Source organism: Notamacropus eugenii, chromosome 1 (assembly GCF_028372415.1).
Source record: "Notamacropus eugenii isolate mMacEug1 chromosome 1, mMacEug1.pri_v2, whole genome shotgun sequence".
Taxonomy (NCBI): domain Eukaryota; kingdom Metazoa; phylum Chordata; class Mammalia; order Diprotodontia; family Macropodidae; genus Notamacropus; species Notamacropus eugenii.
Window position 1 is genome coordinate 523,077,407 of NC_092872.1, and position 26,534 is coordinate 523,103,940.

A 26,534-nucleotide genomic window follows, 5' to 3' on the forward strand; every position below is an offset into this window, starting at 1 on the left:
GGAAGGGATGTTAGAGGTCATCTAGTCTATTAAGGAAAAAAAAAAACACAAATAACAAAAAACAACCCAGATCTGTAATTTTTTTGGTATAGGGAACCAGGAGAGGAAACTCTAGTTGACCAATCAATGAAGATCCGAACATGTTCTGCAATTTAAAGTCTTAGAGAGTTCCCTGAACACTACAAGATTAAGTGCCTTGTGCTGGATGTCCCAGACAGTGTGTGCCAGAGGCAGAAGTTTGAGCTCAAGTCTTCCTACTACGATGCCAGTTCTATTTAATCAGCCTGGCTCCTCTACTCCATTCTGAACCATAGAACAGAATTCTTTTGTGTCACCTTTAGACCCAAGTTCAAATTCAGTCTCATATACTTACTAGCCATGTGACCCTGGGCAAGTCACTTAACTTCAGTCAACTTCAATTTCCTCAACAATAAAATGGGAATAATAATGGCACCTACCTTTCAGAGCTGTTGCCAGAATTAAAGGGGAGTAATATTTGTAAAGTACTTGGCACAGAGCATGCCACATAATAGGTGCTTAATAGATGAATTTTTCTTTACTTTCTTCCTTCCAAGGTGATTTAAAATACATCATTCCAAAACTTCTAAAATGATTTGCTGATTGGATTTCTAAGTTTTTTCATTCCTCACTCCTCCTCTCCCCTCCTGCCCCCATGGCTAGCCCAAACAAGTATATGTGTATATGTGTATATGTGTATCTGTGTGTCTGTGTGTGTAAGGGTGGGGATGGAAGGGTTTGTTTTTAAAGTTTGGCTATGACTGATTAATGATCAATATTTGTTTTCAAGTACTTTGAACATTTTTCCTATAAGAGTTAAGATATTTATTTGTTCTATTTATTTTGTTCCATTTATTTGTTTATTTGTACAGAGTAGGCACTTAACAGATGATTGTCAAATGAATGTGATAATCTTTGTGAAGTATGGAGGTTAAATTAATGAGCTTGCTTTAAATACTTTTATTTGTCACTTAGTTCCTAAGAGGCCAGTAAGATCCAAGGGATACTATCCTCATTTGAAGTGGAAAATGTAAAGTACAGAGAGATCAATCAGTTTTCTCAAGGTCACAAAGAGCCAATATTAAGCACCTATTCTTACTTTCAGCCCCATTCTTGTCCAAGCTTGATTCTGAACTACTGACAGCGAAGATCAGGGGTGGGGAACCTTTGGCCTCGAGGCCACATGTGGCCCTCTAGGTCCTCAAGTTCCACCTTTGACTGAATCCAAACTTCACAGAACAAGATAAATACAAATGCAATTGGGGAATGACTGAATAAGTTGTGGTATTGATGACTGATGATTGTTGTCCTTCTTCTTCGAAGAGGACCAAAATGACATCATCAAGTGAAATTTCAATGTGTCTGACTGTGACTGATCAGACCAATACGAGCTCGGAATGCTCTACCACAGCTTGGGCACAGATAGTCCATGTGAATATTTGGGATCAATATTCCAAATTTGCACATCCTGCATTTACTTTGTGCTGTCTCAATTCTGCTTTGCCCAAAGAGCACAGCACCTCTTCTGATGTGGGCATACCATGCTAAGCAGTCCTATGCCAGTGTCTCCCATGTTGCACAGTCAAATCCAAAGTTCTTGAGAAAGACCTTCAGAGTGTCCTTGTATTGTTTCTTCTTGCAACCATGTGATCGCCTGCCCCATGCAAGTTCTCCATAAAATAGTCTTTTTGGCAAGCACACATTTGGCATTCAAACAACGTGGCCAGCCCATTGGAGTTGCTCTTGCTGAAGCATAGTTTTAATACTTGGCAGTTCAGCTCAAGTCAGGACTTCAGTGTCTGATACCTTATCCTGCCAGGTGACCCTCAGTATATTCCTAAGATAGTTCAAATGGAAACAATTCAGTTTCCTGGCATGGCGCTGGTAGACTTGTGGTATATGAATGTTATGGAACACTATTGTGCTATAAGAAATGATGAACAGGTAGACTTCAGAAAATCCTGGAAAGACTTATATGAACTGATGCTGAATGAAGTGAGCAGAACCAGGAGAACTTTGTACACAGCAACAACCATAATGTGTGAGGAATTTTTTTGGTAGACTTAGTTCTTCAAAGCAATGCAAGGACCTAAAACATTCCCAGTGGACTTGAGGCAAAATGCCTTCCACAACCAGAGAAAGAACTATGGAATTGGATCACAGAATGAAGGAGACCATTTTCTCTTGTGTTATGTTATATTTTGTTTTGTTTTATGGTTTCTCCCATTCATTTTAATTCTTCTATGCAATATGACTAAGGTGAAAATTATTTATTCTTATTTAATAAGAATGTATGTGTAGAACCTACATAAGACTGCACACCATCTGGGGAGAGAGGAAGGAGAGGGGAAGGAGGGGGAGTGAGGGAAAAAAAATCTAAGATATATGGAAGTGATTGTAGAAAACTGAAAACAAAATAATTTTTAAAAAGGAAAAATAAAAAAAGATAAATACAAATGGTTACTCTTCAAAAAGTATAATAGTATTAGTTGCAGCCTTAGAAGTATTAGTAGCTCATGTGTCCATTCGTGTTGCTTTCCATCCAGAACCTCAACAAAACTTGCATCTCTGCAAAAGGGTGAGCTGAGACAGAGAAGAGCTAATAATAATGTGTCATTACAAGTAAGAGTTCAATCCGGGCGTTTTACTGCCACACTCCATGGAAAAAGCTTGCAAACTGTGCATGTAGGGTATTTTCAGAAAATAGGTCATTTAACAAGGGTTTTGTCTTTTCATAGACCAGGGACTACTTATGGGAGATCTTCACGTTTGAGAAACTTGTATTGCTGAGAGAGATCCTTAATGTGCAAAAAGTCTAGTTGAGAATAATTAGTAAGAGTTTAAAAGAGAGGATCATTCTGTGGAATTTCACTGAATTCTTTGCCAATTTGAGGTGGAATTCTTCAATTTCCTATTCTTCAAACCTGACTATAGTAATGAAAGTTTAATTCTCACTCTATTCTCCTGCCCCCTAAAGAGTCATACTTTCATGCCAAACTAATTTTCTGTTAGCAACCTTTTCATTCCAAATCCCATCTATCCTTAAAACAGAACAGCAGGAGCAACACCAGAAATCCACAGCTCTCCACCTTCCTACCCTGGGACTTGAAACACGCTGCAGAGCTGGAAGGGACCTTAGACAGCATCTCGCCCAAGCCCTTTATGGCAGATGGGAAACCTCCCAAAGTGGCAGAGCAGGATTTGAACACAGTCCTGTCTCCATAGCCACCTCTTTCCACAAGATCCATCTTGAATCCCCAGCCAGATAATTTTTTAGAAAGGATCTTTTTTTTTATTTGGAGTCAAAATGACTAGTTCATTTTCCACCTAAGTTTCAGGTCCTTGTCTTCTCTCTTTCAAAGTGTCTGATGCGGCAGAGAAAAACTGTACATAAAAGGAACCAGGGGTCCTTCAGAAACCCCCCCAAAGCAGGCTCCTCGACAGGCCTCTGGACAGTGGTGCTTTAGACTGATCCGCACTCCCCTCTCTTTTAATTCACTAAACGAGACGGTGGCGTGCGGTGTCGCTCCCACTCCCACGGCCGAGGCTGGACGGACAGGCTGTTCTTCCCCGCGAGGCGGTCTGCTTCGACCTTGACAAGCTGACCTTGGGCCTGCTGCCTCAGTTGCCCCCTCTGCAAAATGGGGAGACGAATCGCCGTGGCTTCCTAGCGAAACGTTACCCTCTTCCTCCCTCCTCAGCCCTCTGAGCCTCGCCTCTTTTTCTCTTCGTCCTTAATCCTTTCTCCCCCACCCCAACGCATCCTCCACCTCCCCAGCTCCCGGCCCGCCCCTGCAGCAGCAGCCGCCGCAGCGCAGCGCGAGGGCCCGCGGGCGGGAACATTCTTTACGTCCATCAGCGGCCACCCGCCCCGCCCCTTTGGAGACGCCCTCCCTCCGCCTTCCTCCCTCCGCTTCTCGCCCATTGGTCTATGGCGCTATCTCTCAAGCCGGACAGCGGCCTTTATTGGCGAAGACGGCCGCGGCGCGTCAGGCGGGTGGGTGGGGCTCAGACCCCATATAAAAGGGGCGGGGCGGCCACGCTCGCGCCGCTTTGCAGACGCCGTCACCGGGAGTCCTCGTCTGCGTTCCGTCTGCCGGACTGCGATCCCCGCCGCCTCTTCCTCTGCCGTCGCGCCCAGCCCAGGCATCTGTGGCCATGGCCAACCCCAACGTGTACTTCGACATCGCCGTCGATAATGAGCCCCTGGGCCGGATTACTTTCGAGGTGAAAGGCGGCGGGACTGATGGATGGGTGTGGGGGCGGGATGGGCTGAGGTTGGGGGCCGTGGAGCCACCGCCTTGCTCCTCTGGGTGACTGACCGGGGACAGACCTGGAGGCGGCCCTGCCCGGCCTGGTAGTCCAAGTCTCGTCCCCCGAGCCACTGGGGCCCCCGAGCTGGGGCGGAGGAGTGGGGCTGCCTCGGGGCGAAGAACGGGAGGGTGGTGGCAGCCGCAGCGGCGCCATTTCCTTTGCACCCTGCGAAGGGGCCATTTTGGAAGGCGGGCGGGCAGCGAGGGAGAGGACGGGAGAGGGGGGGAGGCTGGGGGCGGCGGGGCAGACAAAGGCGGGCGGGTGGCCGGGCTGGGGCTGGGGCTGGGTGGGGGTTGGGAGGGTGGAGAGCGGGGGCGGGGCGCTCGCGGTGGGGGGGGTGGGGGAGGGGGCGCTAGCGCGAGGCAGCCGCAGTCCGCGCGCACCGTCCCAACCCCCTCCCGCACGTGGCGCAGCCTAACGGGGTAGTGGGGGAGGGGTGCGGCAAAGGGAGGGAGGCCTTGGAGCCCGCCGGAGCGCCCACCTGCCGCCCTGGGCCGCGGCTTGGCCCCTCTCCACGTGGCGTGCGGGCCGCCGCTCCCTCGGGCCTCGGCCCTCCGCGCACGTGCTCCCGGGGAGCCCCTGGGCCGGCGCCGTGCCCGGCAGCCTCTTCACGCCCGGAGCCGGGCTTGAAATTCTTGGCCACTTGGAGGCATTTTTAATGGATGATTGGCATTAGAAACCAGTGGCAGCATCTCCCAGGCGTGCCTTACAAAAAGAAGGCTTTCCTTTTTTTTCTTTTAATCAATTCTTGTAATTAATTTTAAAATCTCATGCAGGGAAACGCCCTGCCAGTCTTCCCTTCAGCCTGCTTCGGGCTTCAGAAGGGTGGGGAAAGATTTCTGGCTTTCTTTTGGGAGAGATAATGCCAAGCTGCTCCAGTAGATTGGCTTTGGGGGGGTTGCAAATCTGGGTGGCTTACTTCTTACTTAAATGGTTATCATGGTGAAAGATTATTCCGTGGAACGGAGGGTGCTTTCTCTAGATTTACATTTAATTCTAGAAAACTAATTTCATAACTGTTGCAGCTTCAGTTGTCCAGGGGCTACAAAAATAATTTTTGTAGAAATGAACGCAAAATATTTTAAGTAGGAAACCTTGATTAAGCAAATATTTTGCTTATTCACACCAACACTTCCTCTGCAGCAAAAAGCAGGGTGACTGTTAATTGTGGGAGGAGCTCTCATCCAAGGTCTGCCTTCCCGCAGTGGGTTAGTAGGCAGGTTTAACCCGGGGTTACCAATGAAAATGAAGCATGGTTGGTTGAATGTAGCTTTTGCCAATCAGCCATTTCAGGAAGATAAAAAGCAAAGATTATGTTTCAGCAGATTTTCTAGAACTTGCTATTTTTAATCAGGTGATGTGAGCAAATTATAACTTTTTAACTCCCCCAGAAGAGAATTAGTAGACTTTAAATTTAGTAGTTTCAGGATCATTTTTTTAAACTTATTTTTAGGAACCTACAGAGAAATACTAATAGGCATTCTAAACCAGTTCTTTCTGAACATGCAGTGGGGTTATTTAAAGTTGGAAAATTGTCAAGAGTCTGTAGTAATAAAATTTGATATACTCTTTAACCTTACTATTAAAACATGGGTTTTCATCCAGCTATAGAAGACATTTGGTGAAAGAAAACTGCAGTTAAAGTATTTTTAAGTAAAGCACTTAGTTGAACAATATTATATTGAAACTTTATAGGGACTTAAAAATACCAACTCAGGAAAAATTAAGAAATTTAAAAGAAAAGACTAGGAGACCGAAGAATTTAGGTCCCATATTGCAAATAAAACTGCAATAAGAAGCAGGAGTTGACCTTTTATATCCTATAATAAAGGCAAGTGAGGCATTCTGATTTGAATATTGAACATAAACTCTTATAGACTAGGTAATGGGATTATATTTTTGTGCACTGAGCCTAGATCTTCAAAGTTTGCTTTGAGTCAGTATTGTGGAGGCAAAAAATCAGCAATATGCAAGTCAAATAAAATGGGTTGAATTATAGCAAGCTGCTTAGGTTTTAAAAATAGCTTACAGCTGGAAATTAAATTTCATATGATCTATTTTCTGGATCTTAATTTTTTAAGCAGGCACTTAGCACTTCATTACATGGGAACTGACACTTTCTACAATCCTAGATTACTTAGGGCTCAGTAATCTCTAAACCATGAAAGAAGATCTTTTAACAGACAACTTAAGTAGTAGCAATTTTATTAGCAGTAAATGAGAGCCAGGTCCCTGGGTGTGCAAGTGTAACTCTAGTCATACACCACTGTACATGCCATTCTTCAGGATTAGTGTTCTGGTATTTAGCCTGAAGTTGAAGAAGATGAAATATAAAACAAAGTTGTATCTGATAGGTGATACTTTGGGTATGGTGCTCTCCTTTAAAAAAAAAAAATTGACCTTAAAGGTGCATTCCAGAAAGCTTCTCACTATTTCCGATATTACTGGTTCTGGATTCTTGGCATGTATTTGGATCTCATGTTGCTTAAACCCAACACCAGAGGACTCTTAAATAGAAAAACAAAACTGTTTCAGAACCTTACTAGGGTATGGTAATAAAAATTGTTAATGTAAAAATATATCTTTCAGAATGATTCATCACTAACCAATGGCAGATTTAAGCGTGGATAGTAAAAAGCAATCTTAATGTCTAAATGGATACAACTAATCAAGTGTCATTTTCTCTTTCAGCTCTTTGCAGACAAGGTTCCAAAGACAGCAGGTTGGTAGTTGTTTTTTTAAGTTGTCTTTTAAGTGTTCTTAATTTAGCTTTGCTTTTTAGTATTAAATTTTCTCCCATTTTGTTCCTTTTGTAGAAAACTTCCGTGCTCTGAGCACTGGAGAGAAGGGATTTGGTTACAAGGGCTCCTGCTTCCACAGAATCATTCCTGGGTTCATGTGCCAGGTATGGAGCATAGTGATTTCTACCAGGATATACCATTCAACCTTTTACCCATACTTAAGGAAGGATTCAGCCAGAATGTCATGTCCAGTGAATGAACCTCTGCTCTCTAGGTTACCAGTAAATATGCCAGCCTCATTCTGTATTTGCTGGGATTCTTTTAGGGTGGTGACTTCACACGCCATAATGGCACTGGTGGCAAGTCCATCTACGGGGAGAAATTTGCTGATGAGAACTTCATCCTGAAGCATACTGGTCCTGGCATCTTGTCCATGGCAAATGCTGGACCCAACACAAATGGCTCCCAGTTTTTCATCTGTACTGCTAAGACTGATTGGTGAGTACTAAACAAATAATGTTGAACTTAAGAAGTGGAGGAAATAGCAGTAGCAGTTTGAGGCATCCGAAGTATAATTTGCATGGGCAGTATTTACAAGGATAATGGAGACTTTTATTTTGCCAGCTATTAGGAGTCATTTTGGTTTGAATGAAAAGAACACTGGACTTGAGCCAGGAGAACCTAGATTCTAATCTTGGCTCTGGACACTACTGTGTGTGTGTACCTTAGGGACAAGTTTCAAATCATTCTTCTTAGGTGCCTTAGTTTCCTCTAAATGAGGGGGTTAGACTAGATATTTCTTGGGTATCATCCAGCTGTAACATAAAGTCCTGTTAACTCAGCCTGATCAATTTTAGCCCGAGATATCTTAATACTTGGTTCCAAGCTGGAGTGGCCTTTCTGATCTAATTGGCATTTGATTTGTTGGTCCTTTTTAGGTTTCCATTTAAAGTTTATGACTCCTGAACTAACAGCAGTTGGAGAAACTTTACAATTCAGTATGCAACCTTTTGACTGGCTCATACTAATCTTTATGGTGTTTCCATTGCTTTTAGATAGAAGGTACGTTGTCCAGTGTTTACAGTAGTCAGTTGATAAACTAGCATCAAAAAAGTTGGTGGCTTCTCTACAGTACTCAGCTGTAAGTCCTGTTCAGCCACCTATTGGGCATTGTAGCTGGCTTATGGTGGCACAGCTGTTCTGATTCCTAGGCAACAAAGCAAACCAGTCATTATCCTACTTCATCATAATTCCTATTTATTCCCCTAGGTTGGATGGCAAGCATGTGGTCTTTGGCCAAGTGAAAGAAGGCATGAACATTGTGGAAGCCATGGAGCGTTTCGGTTCTCGGGATGGCAAGACCAGCAAGAAGATCACTATCGCTGACTGTGGACAACTCTCATAAGTTTTTTTTGTTTTGTTTTTTGTCTTAACCATCAAACCATTCCTCTGTAGCTGGAGAGAGCACCCCCAAATCCCATCTGCTATTATACCTGTAATCCTTGTGCTCTCACTTGCTGCAATTCTCTTGGGATTTCATTTCCTTTTTCCTTCCACAAGTCTGGCTAGACAACAGAGTTAAGTTTATGATTATGAAATAAAAACTAAAGTACACCTGGAGTCTTCTTTTTCTGATTTGGAGGAACCAGCAGATAAGTGTGTAGGTGGGTGGGCAACAGGATTTTAGTAAAATTTTATTAACCCAACTTAAGTTTTTCTTAATTGTGGGAGGTGACCTTAGAATTCAACTTTAGAATGCTTTTCCATAAAGAGCTGTTGCTCCTTGTTGGGGGATATTGGTGGGTTTTTACTTTCGGTGTTTTTTTGAATTTTTAAAGGAAAGCAAATGTATTTCATCAAGCCCCTTTGCGTAACAATAGTTAACATCTTTAGTGGCATTGTATTTTTACTAAGATCTTAACCAAAACAAAAGTTGATAATGGTGGTTACAATTTGAATATAGAGGTGCAGCTGCTTAGTAGCATTTGAGGAAGTTATAGGTGAATGTGGTTGGAACCACAATCCTCTAAAGATAAACTAGAAGATGGACTTTTTCTCCCAGGTCCAGAAGTAACATCCAAGATAGCACTGGTTTGTTACTGTGTACCACATATTAACACATTTAATCTTGTTTCTGACACTAGCAACAGGCACAATAGTTGTCCCTATTTTTTTCTTTAATGACATTAAAAAATATACTTCTAAAGAACATAGCGTATGAATTTACTGTAAAGATGGTGTTAGCAGTACTTAAAATTTTGTGGTCACTATAATAAATGTTTCTTATCACTGAAAAACTAGTCCAACTGATTGTGACAACTGATACTCTAAACAAGGAGAGAAGAGGAATCATTGGCTAGGTGTAGGTAGTGAAAAGAGGGCTTGAGAACTGGCCAACCTGTTACAGGTGTATTTTTTAAATTTTAGTTTTAAACATTCATGTTTATAACATGTTGAGTTCTAAATTCCTTCTCAAGTGGTATGCAATCCAATATAGACTATGTAAAATCATGTTAAACATTACCATCTGTTGTAGTTTTTGGGGGGCTATTTATAAACTTGGACAAGCTAGCTTGCCCAGTAGAGCTGGTGCTTGGGACTAGAGTCAGGAAGACTCATCTTCCTGAGTTTAGTTGGAGCCTGCAGATGCCCCAATGCTGTGTGACTGTATAACTCACTTAACCCTGTTTGCCTCAGTTTCCTCATCTGTAAAATGAGCTGGAAAAAGAAATGGTAAGCCATTCTGGTATTTTTGCCAAGAAAACCCCAAAAGGGGTCACAGACACACCTGAAAAATCACTGAACAAAAGTGCATCTTGTTTTCCAGCCTAACATAAATTTGGGGTTCTTTTCCCTATGCCTTATGAGTCATTTGTATTACCAGTCCTGAATCTCCATGGCTACTACCAGAAGGACACCCAGAGGTTAATTGGAATTATTGTAACCTGTTCCGTGTTGGGAACTAGCTGTCTTTTTCTTCTAGGTTACGTTAAGTTTTAATTCTGAAAAAAGGTCCGTCTCCCTTTTCATAGCAAAGCTGTCACTAGTGGAGGGGCTTGGATGAGGGATCGAAGTTGCTTGGGAAATGGATTATGTTATTGGGATTATTTAAGCTTTAGATGTTCTAGTTGTTTCATTAGTGTGGCTGTCCCTCTAACTTGTAGCCCATCTTGGACAGTTCATTCCATGTGACTGCACATGTCTTCCCAAAGAAGGCTCACCCATTTTGCTTGGGAACCTCTGCTTTTTCTGGACATGCAAGGACAGTAGGTGGACTATGTATCCTCTTCTGTTCACAGAAGCATCTGATGCTGTTGACCATCACCTCCTAGGCTTGAAAGACACATCTCTAATTCTACCTAACCACTGGTTCTTCATTTTCCAGAGTTCAGCCTTTTTAGGCTTTGTCCCCTTGTTACTAATCCTGTTCACTCCCACATTCAAAGGTTAGGCATTATCTTTGAAATTCTCTCTTGTCTAATCAGTTTCCAAGTCATGTTCATCCTATCTCCACAATGTTTATTAGTTCTTGGTTCAGTTCAGACCCTCGTTATCTTTCAGACAGTAGCTTCTTCCTGCCTCCTCTCTGCAGTGTCTGTCCTTCAAACCGGACAGATTAAACTTCCTTATGCACAAGTCTAGTCATGTTATACTGCTCATAACCCTGCAATAGTTTCCTGTTAACACTTTATAGGCAGTCCAATTGGTCCAGTCTCAATCTAATCATTAATTTGATCAACAGGCTTTGCATGACATTCAAGGCCTACCCAATTGTACTATCTGAGTCTTTCTAAACTATCCCTTAATCCTATACTCCAGTGGCACTGAACTACCCTCTATAGAAAAACTTGTCTAAAAGTGCAACATCTGGAAACTTCATTCCTCACCCACCTGAGTATTGGGATCTTTCTTTGCATTGTATGTATTACATACCACTTAGTTTGTCCCTCACATCTACCTATGTGCAGCTATTTATGTACATTTCATATCCCACTACTAGAATGTAAGCTCCATTTGAATTGAAACAATTTTCCCATTTGCCCAACACAGTACTCTACACATAGGTGTCTAGTACATGTTTGTTCAATTAAACTGAGTGACAGGGTCTGATTTCTCCACCAGGCTTTAATCTCCAGAAATCCTCTTTGCTATGTAAATGATGATTTAAGTACCATTAACTTCCACATTTTTATTTCAAATGGATACAGTTGAAAACAATGAAATTCATCTTCAGGCATTGTTTGGACATCATTGGCCTGCTGAAGACTTGGAATCTGAATATAAGAAATGTTTTCTGAGGCTTCAGAGGGAGAGATCATTTATAACTAGGTTAAGGCAACCGGTCCTTGGATTGAAGGTATTGAAATTTAGACATGTCTATAACCAATCTGAGATGTTCCTCCTTCCACTTCACAGCCTCCTTACCTGCCCTAACCTTGGGTGATCTCAACCCATGCCATTCTTCCTTTGCCAGCCAGCTAGCCTCCTTTCCTCAGCCCAGCAGTGGCTAGTTTTGGTGTTCTGGAGCTTGATGTCTCCTCTTTACGGTTAAATCCCAGGGAGGCTCCTGCTCTCCCTCCTTCAACCTTTGCTCCAGTCAAAATTGTTTCCATTTATTGCTCTGGGGATTATAGTTGGAGATAAATAAGGCTAAAATTATGAAGTCCAGGAAACTACAGTGTTTCCAGATTCCTTCCTCTGTCCTTCCCTCTAGCTTCTGCAGACTCCTCGGCAGGGTGCGTACCTCCCAAAATAGAAAAGGATTTTGATCACTTGATCATAGATTTGCTGATGAATCATCACTGTGAATAAGTCCTGATACATTCTTCAGACCTGGACTTAAAAACTCAGGCTCTTGGATGGTGTTCTCAAGAACACATGTGAAGTCCTGAGAAGTGGGGCCTACCTTGCCTAATTCCAGCACTTCCAGGCTATCTTACTCCCTCCCTTAATACCTCAGCATGAGAAGAACTAAGTCCACACTATTTCTCCTATACAATCCTAACTTCTGTCTCCAAAGTACAGTAAGTCTGCTATTGCTTCTAGCCAAGATGTCTACAGTCTCAGGACTCAGAGTTCCTGCTTCGGTCAGTACCAAAGATGTTTAGGCCTCAGGGTGTGCCTGAGAGAGCTGAACCTCTTAACTGGGAAAGCTATAGAAGGAGCACAGGGAGCCTTACCTTGGGTGATGGAAAAGAGAATGAGTTCAGAGGCAAAGAAAATCTTTTGTATTGTAATTTGTTTAGTTGTGTCCAACTCTTCCTGACCCCATTTGGGGTTTTCTTAGCAGAGATACTGGAATAGTTTGCCATTTCCTTCTCCAGCTCATTTTACAGATGGGAAACAGGCAAAGGGAGTTAAATGACTTTCCCAGAGTCACACAGCTGGAGCTGGATTTGAACTCAGGAAGATGAGTCTTTATGACTTCAGGTTGGACATTATCCACTGTGCCACCGAGTTGCCCCTGTGTTGTTATAGAGAGTTGTAGATTATTAAAGCCTTAGAAAGGATCACCAGTGACCTCGAACTTCCTTAACTTTCCATCATTTAAATCTATTTTTGACTGCTTTGGCTCAGCCTTTGTTTCTCGGTACAAGGTTATCTGATTACATAGCCCTCTGAATAAAGGGCTGCATTATATGACGTGGAGCTTGGAGTCAGATGTAGTATTCAACAGGTCAGGAAGTTTGAGATCCCCGATCAAGTATGACTCCTTTGTGGATGAATAGATGAATAAATGAAAGAAAAATGGGTTTTTTTGTCATTCAGTTTTATTTTCAGTACTGAATTCTCTCCAGTTTTCCTCTTCCCCATCCACTGAGAAGACAAGAAAAAGAAAACTCATTACAAATACGTATAGTTATACAAAACAAATTTTCACATTAGCCATGTCCAGAGAAGAAAAGTTTCAGTGTCTTCTCTGATTCTACCAGCTTTCTATCTGAAGGTGAGTCGCACGTTTCCCTGAGACCTTTGGAATTGTGGTTGGAACGTTATGTTGATCAGTTCCCAAGTCTGAAAAAGCATTAAGAACCCACTGTGTGCCAAACACTGTGCTCATCTTACATATGAGAAAACTAAAGCCCAGAGATTTATCCAAGTAACTTGTCTTCACAGCTAGTAAGTGCTCAGTTGATACTAGAAAACTTATCACCTAGCTCCCTTTTTTATGACATAAACCTTATTGAGTGCAAAGATGGTTAAATGGTGGGTTATAACAAAATAGAAGGTAAATAATAAGTAACTTACATTCACATAGTGTTTCAAAGTTTGCAAAGTGCTTTAGTCAACAGTAAATATTTATTAAATACTGTGTCAGGCGTGTACTAAGCACTAGGGATACAAAGTAGCACTCAAGGATACAATCTAATGGAGGAAGACAACATATAATTATGTAAGAACCTCACAACAACCCTGTGAGATAAGTACATTTTACAGATGAAGAGACTGAGGCTTAGTGAGGGTGTTATTTGCTCTTAGACTTATGAGTAAATGTCAGAGGTAGGATTTGAATCCAGGTCCAACATACCATCTACTAAACCAAAGTCTTTGCCCCCAGGAATCAATAATTTCAGTCAAGCATTTATTAAGTATCTTTATAAAGTACTTATTAAGGCATAGCGATTAGTACATAGTAGGTACTTAAATAATGTCTGTTCCCTTTCACCTTCTATGTGTTAGACATGTTAAGCTGGTACGTTGACAAGCTTTGCATAATTAGATGAATAAGACACCAAATCATATATGTGTGTTTTATACACACACACATTCACACACACCGTCTTGTTCTGGGACTGACTCAAGTAGTCCTCAGGTAGTTTAGGTCCAAAAAAGGAACAAACTGAGACACTTCTGGTCTGTTTCAGAGCAGGGAAGAAATGGATGTTCAGACTAGATTATGCCCTTGAGCAGCTGAGTAAAGTTCTCAGGTGTCACTTATCTCACCTTTCTTCTGGAAGAAGCCTGTGAGAGAGGCACTAGATAGACCCTCATCTTGGTTATATTTTGTATTCAGGTAGTCAGGAGCTATATTAATGACCAGAGCCTTAATCCCTTGAGCCAATTAAATCTCAAGATCAATTTCTATACTTTTTAAGGAAAAACTAGCCCAGTTCTCATGGGAAGGGAAGGGAGTCATGCACACATCCTTCAGGCACTCCCATCACATTAGTTGCTCTTGGTGAGTAACCCTAGCTGTTGATGTCTTCCCCCCTGTAGAAAGACATACGGAAGTCTTCTAATAAAAACAAAAAACAAACAAAAAACCCTGCAGTGGTCTCATCCCCTCAAATTATCATCCTATATCTTTCCTCTGTTTCACAAACTCATAGATAAACCTATTTTCTCTTGTGACCTCCTCTTTTCCTCTCATTCACTTTTTAGCCCTTTGCACTCTTCTGATCTCAACAACCAACTGAAGCCACTGTCTCTAAAATGACCAAAGATCTGTAATGGCCAAATCTGGCAGCCTGTTCTTCGTCCTTCATCATTTCTGACCTCTCTACAAATACCTGAGCTCTATCTCCTCTGGAGTACTTTTGCCTCTTTGGGTTTTCATGACACTGCACTTGGCAGTGATCATAGCATCGATCAGTCAATCAGTATTTATTAAGCAGCTCTATGTTTTAGGCACTCTGGTAGGATACAAATACAAAGAATTAAGCGATCACTACTCTCTAGGTCACAGGGGTGGGACACCTTCATTCTCAAGGCCACCTTCTAGGTCCTGGGGTGTGGTCTTTTGACTGAATCCAAGTTTTACGGAACAAATCCTTTTATTAAGGGAATTTGTTCTGTGAAGTTTGGATTCAGTCAAAGGGCTGCACTTGAGGATCTAGAGGGCCACATGTGACCTTGAGGCTGCAGGTTCTCCATCTCTGCTCTAGTACTTTATATTCTAATGGAAAATAGAATGTATGTTTGTCCTTCATTGCTGAAGAAGACCATGCCATCAGAGAAATGATGATGTGACTTTCACTTGACTTAGTTTTGAGTGAGGAAGGGCTGTGCAGGTCACCAACCTCACTTCTCCTCCAGAGCCATCTGAATCCAGTGACCAGATATTCATCTGGATGACTGGAGATGACCCAGGATGAGGCAATTGGAGTTAAGTAACTTGCCCAAGGTCACACAGCTAGTGAGGAAAACAGAATAAACACATTTAGAAGTATAGTTCTCTCTTGGGCTGGGCAGTCCCCTCAAAGCCCTGTGAAGCATCTGGAATATAGGAAGGGAGATCTGACTCCTAACTGATAAAGAGAAGTCTAGATATCACCCTTGTTGGGTCTGGTTCTCTTGAATGAACTACACTAGCAATAGAGAAAATGAGCTTGATGTCTCACACCTATGTAAGGAATTTTGTGAGCTGGTTCCAGACATACTTTCTTTCCTTTTAAATTACTTTTATTTTGTTAAAAATTTCCCAATAACATGTAAAAAAAATTTTGACAATTATTTTTAAAAATTTTGAGTTCTGCTGAGAGAGTGGCCAGTGTTGGAGTTGGTGGAGGGAGGGACTGAGTGGATGGCAGACAGACAGACTGAGCAGGTGCTGCCCAAGACTCTGCCACCAGTCAAGGGACCAAAATGATTGACTCCAAGTATCTTACCACCACCAAGAAAGGGGAGATCTCTGATCTGAAGGCAGAGCTCAATAACAAGAAGGACAAGAAGAAGGAGGCCGTGAAGAAAGTGATCGTGTCCATGACTGTGGGCAAAGATGTCAGTGCCTTCTTCCCAGATGTGGTCAACTGTACACAGACCAACAACCTTGAGCTGAAGAAGCTGGTGTACCTGTACCTGATGAATTATCCCAAAAGCCAGCCAGACATGGCCATCATGGCTATCAATACCTTTGTAAAGGATTGTGAGGATCCCAACCCCCTGATCTGGCCTCTGGCCATGTGCACCGTGGGCTGCATTCCAGTGGATAAGATTACTGAGTACCTGTGTGAGCCTCTCCTTAAGTGCCTGAAGGATGTGAGCAAGACTGCTGCTGGGTGCATGGCCAAGCTGCATGACATCAATGCCCAGCTGGTGGAGGACCAAGGCTTCCTGGACACCTTCAAGGATCTCTTCTCAGACTCCAACACCATGGTGGTGGCCAGTTCTGTGGAGATAGCTGAGTCTCACCCAACCAGCAACCTCTTGAACCTGAACCCACAGTTGATCAATAAGCTGCTGACGGCCTTTAATAAGTGTGCAGAGTGGCGGCAGATCTTTATCTTGAACTGCCTAGCTAACTACATGCCCAAGGACAGCTGGGAAGACCAGAGCATCTGCCAACCTGCAACACTTCCCACACATACACACACACACTAACTCAGCTGTGGTGCTATCAGTGGCAAAAATGCTGATGAAATTTATGGAGATGTTCTCAAAGGACCTGGACTACTACGGCATGCTCCTTAAGAAGCTGGCACCTCCCCTGATCACTCTGCTGTGGGTGGAGCCAGAGATGCAGTACGTGGTCCTATGCAATATCAACCTCATCATGTAGAAAAGGCCTAAGATCCTGAAACATGAGATGAATGCCTTTTTCATCAGGTACAATGATCCCATTTATGTGAAGCTACAAAAATTGGGTATCATGACCCCCCTGGCCTTCCAAGTCAACATTGCCCAGGTGCTGGTGGAACTGAAGGAGTATGCCACAGAAGTGGACATGGACTTTGTGCGCAAGGTCTTCTGAGTCATCAGCTGCTTCACCATCAAGGTGGAGCAATCTGCAGAGCACTGTGTGAGCACACTGCTGGACCTGATCCAGACCATGGTCAACTATGTGGTGCAGGAGGCCATTGTGGTGATCAAGGACATTTTCCGCAAGTACCCCAACCAGTATGAGAGTGTGATCGCCACCCTGTGTGAGAATCTGGACTCCTTGGATGAGCCAGAGGCGTGGGAGGCTTGGATAGTGGGCGAGTACTTGGAGTACTTTGACTATGTGGATGAGCTGCTGGAGAGCTTCCTGGAAGGCTTTCATGATGACAGCACAGGTCCAGCTCCAGCTGCTGACAGGGATTGTGAAGCTCTTCCTGAAAAAGCTGACAGAGACCCAGGAGCTGGTGCAGCAAGTCCTTAGCCTGGTCACCCAAGACTGATAACCTTAATCTGCAGGACCTTGGCTACATCTGTGGGTGCCTGTTCTCCACACCCCTGTGGCAGTCAAAGAGGTGGTCCTGGCTGAGAAACTGTTGATTTCAGAGGAGACCACCCTCAATGAGCCCACGCTCCTCGATGAGCTCATCTGCTACATCAGCAAGCTAGCCTCAGTCTACCACAAGCGCCCCAGTGCCTTTGTGGAGGGCAGTCAGGGAGTAGTGAGTAAGAGCCTGCCCCCAAGCACAGACTAAAGCAAAAGTACTGAGAACCCTGAGGCTGCCCCACCCCCCCACCAGCCAACTATCATCCCTGCCCAAGGCAACCTCCTCAGAGACCTGCTCAACCCGGACCTGGGCCCCTATCAGTGGGCGCCCACTGACTATAGCCCTTGTACAGATGGGGGCTGGAGACTTGTGGGGGAGGGGGAAGACCTGGACAGCCTGATGGATGGCACCAATTTTGCTGCCCCTCCCACGAGGATGACGCCAGCCAACCTGCGTGCCCTGATTGGCGGTGGCTTGGGTGACCTCTTTGACCTGACCAGAGGAGTGAGATCACTATCAGGCTCCTACGTGACCCTAAAAGCAGTCTGGCTATCTGTCATGAAAGTTAAAGACCTTGAGATCTCAGGGACCTTCACTGGTTATGTGGGCTCCATCTCCATAGACCTCTTGCTGACCAGCAAAGCCCTGCAGGTGATGTCTGATTTTGCCATCCAGTTCAACTGCAACAGCTTTGGCCTGGCCTCTGCAGCTCCCCTCCAAGTCCACTCCCCTCCTGGTCCACTCCCCTCTCAGTTCCAGATCTCAGTCCCAGAGGGAGATCTCTCTCCCTCTGAACACTTTGGGCTCCATCATGAAGATGGACCCTTTGAACAACCTCCAGGTGGCCATGAAGAACAACATCGATGAGTTCTACTTCAGCACCTTGTACTTACTGCACATCCACTTTGTGGAATATGGGAAGATGGAGCAGCAGAGGTTCCTGGCCATGTGGAAGGACATTCCCAATGAGAATGAGGCCCAGTTCCAGATCAAAGACTGCTCCCTCAATGCAGAGGCAATGAGCAGCTGACTGCAGGCCAGCAACATCTTCACCATTGCCAAGAGGAATGTGTAGGGTCAGGACATGTTGTACCAGTCCCTGAAGCTGACCAATGGCATCTGGGTCCTGGCTGAGCTTCTCATCCAGCCTGGCAACCCCAGATTCACACTGTCCTGAAGTGCCAAGCCCTGGAGGTATCTCAGCATGTCTACCAGGCCTACGAAACCATCCTCAAGAACTGTCCTCCCCTTCCCCTGCCCCTCCCACCTCTCCTCCCCCAGGTCAAGGTGATGGAGTCTCTTCTCATCTCCCTGTTCTCTCTCCAGCTGCAGGGGGCCCAGAGTTGCTGGGTCTGCTTAGGTCTCAGGCTTCCCAGAGAAGGAAGACACACAGTAAGTCTGTCTATGATCTGGGATTGTGCCCTCCTGCTGCTGCAGAGATTTAGTGGGGAAACAGAAATGGGGGTGGGGGTGCTGAGGTCGGAAAGCATCAGGACCAGCCTTTCACCCTCCCATCTCAGGCAGGAGCCTGTCATTGTTCTCCCTACGTCAGGCCCCAAACAGACCCTGGGAAAACCCTTCGTCTCTTGGGCTTTTTCTTGACTATATCTATCAGAGAACCAGTGTCCAGGCCCATCTTTCCTCACGGTGGTGTTAGCCCTAGCTAGACAGTTGTTTTGTTGTCTGGAAGCTGCTCCTCCAGCATCCAGCCACCTGCCTCCATGTGGGGAGTGGGGAGGTGGGGACAATCCAAGATGGCAGCCCCATAGCATTTCCTCCTTCCCCCTGTTTGCTTTGACTGAAAATTCCCACAGTTCATTGGACTGAGCCTCAATGGTCCTGTGAGGCCCTAGGAGCTAGGCCCTTGGACTGCTGCTTGTCCCACCCTCCTCTTCCACTGCCTTTCTCAAATCCCACCACACATGCTCATGAGATTGAAAATCCACCCCAATCCCCCCGGGAAGCTGCAGCAACTGTCCCATCAGCCCTTCTCTCCTTGGGGGCCTCCCTCTGCAGGAGGAACTCTTGGCCTGGCCCCAGGAAGCTTCAGCCTCAGGAGGTGAGCCAGGCTCCTCACCTGGAACACCCCAGCCTACAGGGCTCCTGCTCCACCTGCCGAGCCTGGGGGTGGGCTTGTGTGGGCCGGGGGGGGGGGGGGGGGGGGGGGCAGGGTCTTCTGTGTTGTCTGCTGCCACCTTCCCCTGGGGTCCAGAAGCTTGGCCAGTGGTTCCTGCTGGAGCTGGGGTGTTTTCTCACTGTTTGTTAATAAAGAATTACTGCTTTGGGTAAAAAAAATTTTTTTTTGAGTTCAAAATTCTTTACTTCCTCTTGCACCTCCCACCTCCTTGAGAAGGCAGGCAATTTTATTTTGGTGAAGTCATGTGAGGTCATGTAATAGATATTTCCATATTAGCCATGTTGCAAAAGAAAACACAAAACAGAACAATAAAAGCAAATGAAGTCAAAACAAAGTGTGCTTCACTTTACATTCAGAGTTCATCGGTTCTTTCCCTGGAGGTGGACAGCGTTGTTCATCATGGGTCTTTTGGAATTGTCAGACATAACTTTCTGAGAGCTTCAGGGAGACAAGAGAGACAGAGAAAAATCTGAAATGAAGCTGTGGGAAGCCAGGCCCATCACTTCCTTGTACTTGTTTGAAATTCTGGAGAATGCTGAGAGTAGACCTCCACCAGGTAAAATTTTTCCCTTTTTCCTTGGTTGAGATGAGACCTTCCTTATCTCACTCCCAACTGATGAGTTCATTCACTCTTGTGTATTCTTTAATATATTCTAATCTGCCTACTTTCTCCAATTTCTGTTTGATATTTTGTTTTTATAAATGGGTTTATTCTCTATTTGTTATTTTTGATGGTGTTTGTGTAACTAGCATTTGGTGGAAGAGGCTAAGCTGGAGAGTATAAGCCAAGGGCTACCTTCCCCATTAAGAATGATTAGGGATAATGTCTCTTCCTAAACTTCACACCCTGGACCAGATAGACCTATGCATAGATATTATTCTAGCCCAATATCCTTCACGGAACTAGGTGAGGTAAGGAACAAGTGGCCAACTGTAGTCCCTTTCCTGCTCCTCTCAAAGTTGAAATCAAAGTCTTCCTTTGAGGTAGGTGGGTTAGATTCCAGAGATCATATGGGAGCCAGTCATCTTATATGGATTCAGATATGTCTATCTTCATCATCATCATCAATGGCTAGAATTTACATAGTGCTTTCAGATTTGCAAAGGTTCTTACAAGCATTATCTCATTTGATTCTCATAACAACCCAGGGAAATAGGTGCTGTTATTATCTCCATTTACAAATGAGGAGATTGGGTCAGACATTAGGTGAGTGACTTTCCATGGGTCATGAAGTTAGACACAAAGTATCTAGAACCTCATTTGAACTCAGGTCTTCCTGACTCCAGGTCCGGTGCTCTATCTAATTGTACTACCTAGCTGCCTGTATATATAAGTACATAAAGAATAAAAATAAAGAGAATAAATATGAAGTGTTGAATACAAGGTAGTTTGGGAGAGAGGGCGTGAATAGTCTGGGAGATCTGGAAGGGTTTTGTGTACAAGGAAATACTTGAGTTACATATTTAAGGAAGATAGGAATTTATAAGTCAGAGTTTAGTTAGGCTGCAGTGTATTAGTTAGTTAGGCTAGGTATAGAGGACTGCCATGGCAAAGGTATGGAAACAGGAGATGAAGAGTCCTTTGTGAGGAACAGAAGCCAGTTTGACTGGATCAGAGTGTAAGAGGGAAGCAATGTATAATGAGGCACCAAGGAGGGTGAGCCATGGTTATAATAAAAGCTGTAAAAGCTAAACAGAGGAGTTTATATTTTGTTCTAGAGAAAAAAGGAAGACACTAGGTAGCTCAGTGGATAGAGCACTGGGTTTGGAGTCAGGAAGATCATAGTTCAAGTATAACCCCAGGCACTTACTAGTTGTGTGACCCTGTGCACATCAATTAACCTCTGTTTGCCTTAATCCTCTGGGGAAGGAAGTGGCAAACCACTCCAGTGTCTTTGCCCAGAAAACCCCATGGACAATATTGGCATGATATAGTCCACAAACTCATGAAGTTGGAAATGATTGAACAACAACAAGAGTTCATTGAGATGGAGAGTGACATGGTCAGATCTGCGATTAAGGAAAATTACTTAGGCAGTAGTGTGGAGAACAGGCTAGACTGGAGAGAGATTTAAGGCAGGGAGACCAGTTAGAAGGCTGTTACAGTCATCTAGGAAATGAGAAGTTATGAGGGCTTGAACGGAGGTAGTACCTGTGTGAAGAGAGAAAAGAGGTTAGATGTAAAAAAAAAAGTACAGGTAGAAACAGCAAGATATAGAAAGTAATTAGAATGAATATCATATTGCTCACCTTCTCAATGGAGGGGGGGAGCTGGATGGAAGGAGGAGATTTGGAACTTAAAAAAAAAAAGAATATTGAAAAAATAGAAAGTGATTAGACAAGTGGGGTGAGGAAGAGTAAGGAGTTCAGAATAATGTCAAGGTTACGAACCTGGGGGACTAGAAGAATGATGGTGCCCTTAACAGAAATATGAATTTATAGAAGAGGAAAGGTAGGGTTGGTTTTATACATGCTGAGTTTGAGATGTCTCTAGGATATCCAGTAAGCAAATTGTGATCCAGCTCTAAAACTCAAGGGAGAGATCAGGGATAGATTTGCAGATCTGTGAGTCATGGGTATAGAAATTATTATAATTAAACCTATGGGAGTTGATGAGGTCACCGAGAGAGTGTAGAGAGAAAAGAGCACAAAGAACAGGACATATCCTTAGGAAACACCCATGGTGAGGGCGTATGATGTGGATGATGAATCAAGGGAGACTGAGAAGTAGTGCTCAGACAGGTAGAAGAAGAACCCAGAGAGATTAGTGTCATCATCACTGAAAGAGGAGAGGATATCCAGTAGGAGATGGTGGTCAGCAATGTCAAATGTGATAGATAGGTAAAGAAAGAACAGGACTGAGAAAAGACATTTGACAATTAAGAGATCTCTGGTAACTTTGGATAGAGCACTTTCAGTTGAGTGATGAAGCTGTAAGTCTCATTATTGCAAAATGTTGAGAAGTGAGTAAGAGAAGAGGAAGTGAAGGCAGAGAGTGTAGACAACTTTTTCAGTTGATGAAGAAGAGAAGACAGAATGCTATCTTGAGGTGCTAGTATGATCCAGTGAAGAATTTTTAAAGGTGGGGAGACTTGGGCATGTTTGAAGGAAAGGAACAGAGAGAGATATGTTGAAGACTAAGGAGAGAGGAGGGATGGTTGAAGTTACTATCTATTAGAAAAGCTGGGAGAGGTTGGGATGAATGATATATCTATTCCTATCAGGAACCCTGAGCCAAGTAGTTTGGAGAAATGAGGACAAAGAATTGGTTTTATATATATATATATATATATACATACACACACACACACACACACATATATATATATGGGAAAGATCATATATGATTATAGATATATCCCATGGGAAGCTCCAATAAGGCATTCTGGGCTCAAAAGATCCCTAGTTAAATCTTGAGGAAGCCTGACACCAAAGATATGGTCAATTTTCTGTCTCTTGCTATATCCCCATTCCTGAGTAAATTTCCAAGGAAATTTCTAAAACAAAGATTAGTATGGCTTATGTCAAAGGTTTTCCCCAAAGAGGGAAAGATCCCTTCTAGAAAAGGTATTCAATACATAATGTTGATATCAGAAGTAAAATATTTGTTTATTTCCTCCACTACAGAAAATGCTTAAGACACAAAAGACTCAAAGATACATGAAGAGATAATGAAAACATTAAGCATCTTACATAATCCATTAGTATACTCATTGCATTCTCTCTGGAAAGTAAAGACAACATTATGAGACTGCTGAAGAGATATTTTTAATTCATTTTATGTTTATACCATTTGAGCAACTCACAAGATGCTGAGCATCCCAAGACATGACTTTCTTTGGTCCTTTAGCTACAAGATGATCCTAGCAATTGTCATCTTCTCCTAGAAGAAGCATCCTTTTAAGGAAATTCTTCTCCCATTTATTGACTGATATTTGAATCTATAACTCAGGAAACTCTTGACTTTCAAGACTTCTGAGATTTGCTTTAAGGTTGGGAATATCCTTTTCTTGGGAACATTGGAAATCACTGACCTGTGCTCAGGACAGGAAACAGAAAGGCACAAGAAGGCAGCCAGAGATTCAAGGTCCACTCGCAATTCCACTGAGGCAAGAATGTTTCCTGATGTCAGTTGCTTATACTGTAAGCTGCCATTTTATCAATAGGGAAGAGAAGAGAGAAATTCTTTCCACCTTCCTTCCTGGAAGTCCAAGGAGAGAAAGGGGGCACAATGGGAGAGGGGACCAAAAGAATGATTCAGAACCATTGCCTTACCTCTTACAGAACTCAGTAGTGGGAGGTTCCTCCACAAGAGGTTACTTGGTTGCCAATCATCTTTGATACACTAACACCCCGCAAATACCCCTGGTCACTAGGGATCAATCAGTAGTTCTACGCCATCTCATTAAGGTGTATATCTTACTGCAAGAGCCAGAGCACATATCCAGTTCCATAGAAGGTACTCTCATCCATCAAATCAGGGAAGTTACATATTCTATATATGTATGTGTGTGTGTGTGTGTGTGTATGTGTATCAGTCACATTGCATTTATTATGTGTCTACTAAGTGCCAGGCACTGTGCCAAGTGCTGGGATACAAAGAAAGGCAAAAGATAATCCTTTACCTCAAGCAGCTCAGCTTGATAGGGGAGACACAATGAAAATAATTATGTACAAACAATATATATTCAAAAGAAACTGACGATAATGAATAGAAGGAAAACATTAACATCATGGGGGATTGGAAAACATTTCATATGTATGTATGTTTATATATCTTATACATACACATATACATACATACGCATATGTATATATATGTATATAAAGAGAGGGAGAGAGATAGATAGATGAAAATGAGAGACAGTATGGTGCGGTGGATAAAAGCTAGCCTTGGAGTCCAGAAAACCTGGTTTCAAGTGTTCCCTATGGTACCTACTGACTGTAGGACAATGGATCTTCACTTACATTTTCAGTGCCTCCCGGCAAAGTCTCCAAGACAATAAATTATAGACACTGCTGATGAGGATCAGCATTGGTGGAAAGGAGTTTCCACGCAGGGAATTCCACTCAGGAATGAAATCATGGGCCCAGATCAAATTTTAAAAAGCACTTTATACGTCACCTCTTTATGTATATATGAATATATGATAGAGCTTAAACTGAAGGAAAAACCATTACTACTGACTGGATAATTGGCAGAAGGGGAAAAAAAAAAACTTGAAATTCAGTTTGGTTGTATGAAAGTCATCCTAATTACAGTCATTTTTGTCAGCTGCCTTCCATTTCTACCTAATTACCATGTGGCAAGCGCACACTCACGCATCTCATCAAAGGGCTCCATTAACTTATATATGCTTTATTTGGTGACAAGATTTAGCTCTGTTTATGTATGCTCTGTATTCATAATTGCCCATGTAAAATTATCATCTGCACACTATTCTAAAAAAAAGTTTGAATAAAGACTGCTCACCACTCTTACAGATGACAGACTGTGCAATCAAGCTTTATAAGCAAGAAGAGATAAGCGACAAGATTGAAAGGGTGTTGGGAAAGGCCCCTTAAGGGTAGCTGGGGGGCAAAGTGAGAGAGAGTGCAAGGTCCGAGAGTTAGGAATACCTGAGTTCAAATACTGCTCTTACTAGCTGAGTGACCCTGGGCAAGTCACTTAACCCATTTTTGCCTCAGTTTCCTCATCTGAGAAGGAAATGGCAAACTGCTCCAGTATCTTTGTCAAGAAAGTCTCAAATGGGATCACAGAGTTGGACATGACTGAAAAGACTGAACAACAAAAAAAGGAAAGCTCTCTTGCCTCAAAATCTCTCCTCCATGCTACCAGAGATAACTGGAGACTTTACAACAGGGAACCTCCAACCAACTGCTGTGAAAATTCTAAAGGCTTTTGACACCAAAATGGCCTGAACCTGAAGTCTCATAATCATGAGGGATCTGACAAGATTCAGAGCAAGCTTATGAAGGGATAACATTTTTGTCAAGTCTAAGGGCACTCATGAAATCTTCTGCTGTTCAATAGTGGGGTTTTATGTTTAGTTTTTTAGTTTTGAGAGGAAACCTCAGGTAGTGGATAGAGAGCTGGTCTCCAGAATTTGGAAGACCAAGCTTCCTGTCCTACTTCTGAAACATATTGGCAAGGTGTCCCTAAGTAGATTATTTAAGCCCTGTTTGCCTTAGTTTCCTCATCTGTAAAATGAGGACCATAACAGCATCTACTTTTGTAGAGGTGTTGTGAGGCTCAAATGAGATATAACTCCTAAAACATGCAGCCTAATGCCTGGCACATAATAGGTATTAGAGAAATGTTAGCTATTACTTTGGCAATGTGTTCCTGGACAATTTAACCTTTCATTGCCTCAGGGAACTCCACAGTAGAGCAGACTATAAACAGCAGAATAGGTAGGTATCCATCTGCATGGATAGAGAGAATTTCTTACCCAGAATTCCCTATGTCAGTGAAATCACAGATCTGGTCTATTTTTTTTTAATTTAAAAAGATAAATGGGAAAGCATATTTATCTCACTCAAGTATCCAAATTTATAATTTAAACCCTGCCATTCAGACCATGCAAGTAAGGCATCTACTGCCACTTGGTGGTTGTACACTTTAAATTTCTCTTTCAGATATCTGAGAACTAAGAAAATCTTAAAAGCTGAATCTGTATATTGGGACACACACAGTGAGGCCTTGAAGGTTCTAACCATCAACAATTTTTTGTGAACCAGTTTGTGGGATGTCAACAAGCCAGCTCCCCAGGAAGAAGTGAAGGGATGAGATAAGAAAATTGAGACAAGCTTAGGAATGACTTTCCTTTGACCCAAGCCAAGGGGAGATAACAGTTCTGCATAGTAGATCTGGTGGACTAGAAGCAGGGGGAGGGCTCTGTGCTCAAATCATTTCACAGACCTTTGAGTAGAGATCTAGGGCAAGTGATTGTTTGTGTTAAGGGGGAGTGAGGAAAGGAAGTTATTGAGATACAGGGGGAGGACACGCTATCCCAAAGGGTATGATGGGCCTAAATTTCCAAGGAAAAGGGCCAAGAGGTGTATGGCCATGAAGTGGCCCAGTAGATAGTTGGGCCTGGAGTCAGGAAGACCTGAGTTAACAGCTGTCTGCTTCAGTTGCCTATATATATATGTGTGTGTGTGTGTGTGTGTGTGTGT

At 43.2% G+C, this 26,534-nt stretch overlaps 1 protein-coding gene and 1 pseudogene across 1 annotated transcript; both read left to right on the top strand.

The window, feature by feature from the left end:
* The first annotated feature begins 3,983 nt into the window (after positions 1–3,983).
* On the top strand, positions 3,984–8,687 carry PPIA (peptidylprolyl isomerase A). The gene is made up of 5 exons (XM_072633779.1): positions 3,984–4,245; positions 7,024–7,054; positions 7,149–7,237; positions 7,399–7,571; positions 8,343–8,687. Exons 1-5 carry the CDS (start codon positions 4,177–4,179, stop codon positions 8,476–8,478), a joined length of 498 nt encoding a protein of 165 aa, XP_072489880.1. The 5' UTR covers positions 3,984–4,176; the 3' UTR covers positions 8,479–8,687.
* A 6,928-nt stretch (positions 8,688–15,615) lies between these two features.
* LOC140527240 (AP-1 complex subunit beta-1-like) lies at positions 15,616–18,395 on the top strand (annotated as a pseudogene).
* Positions 18,396–26,534: the final 8,139 nt, after the last annotated feature.

Bases quoted from the DNA above. Each gene is read 5' to 3' on its own strand.
- PPIA (XM_072633779.1), top strand. From the start codon at position 4,177: ATGGCCAACCCCAACGTGTACTTCGACATCGCCGTCGATAATGAGCCC. The intron at 7,055-7,148 runs GTTGGTAGTTGT...TTCCTTTTGTAG, and splicing joins CAAGGTTCCAAAGACAGCAG to AAAACTTCCGTGCTCTGAGC. The intron at 7,572-8,342 runs GTGAGTACTAAA...TTATTCCCCTAG, and splicing joins TGTACTGCTAAGACTGATTG to GTTGGATGGCAAGCATGTGG.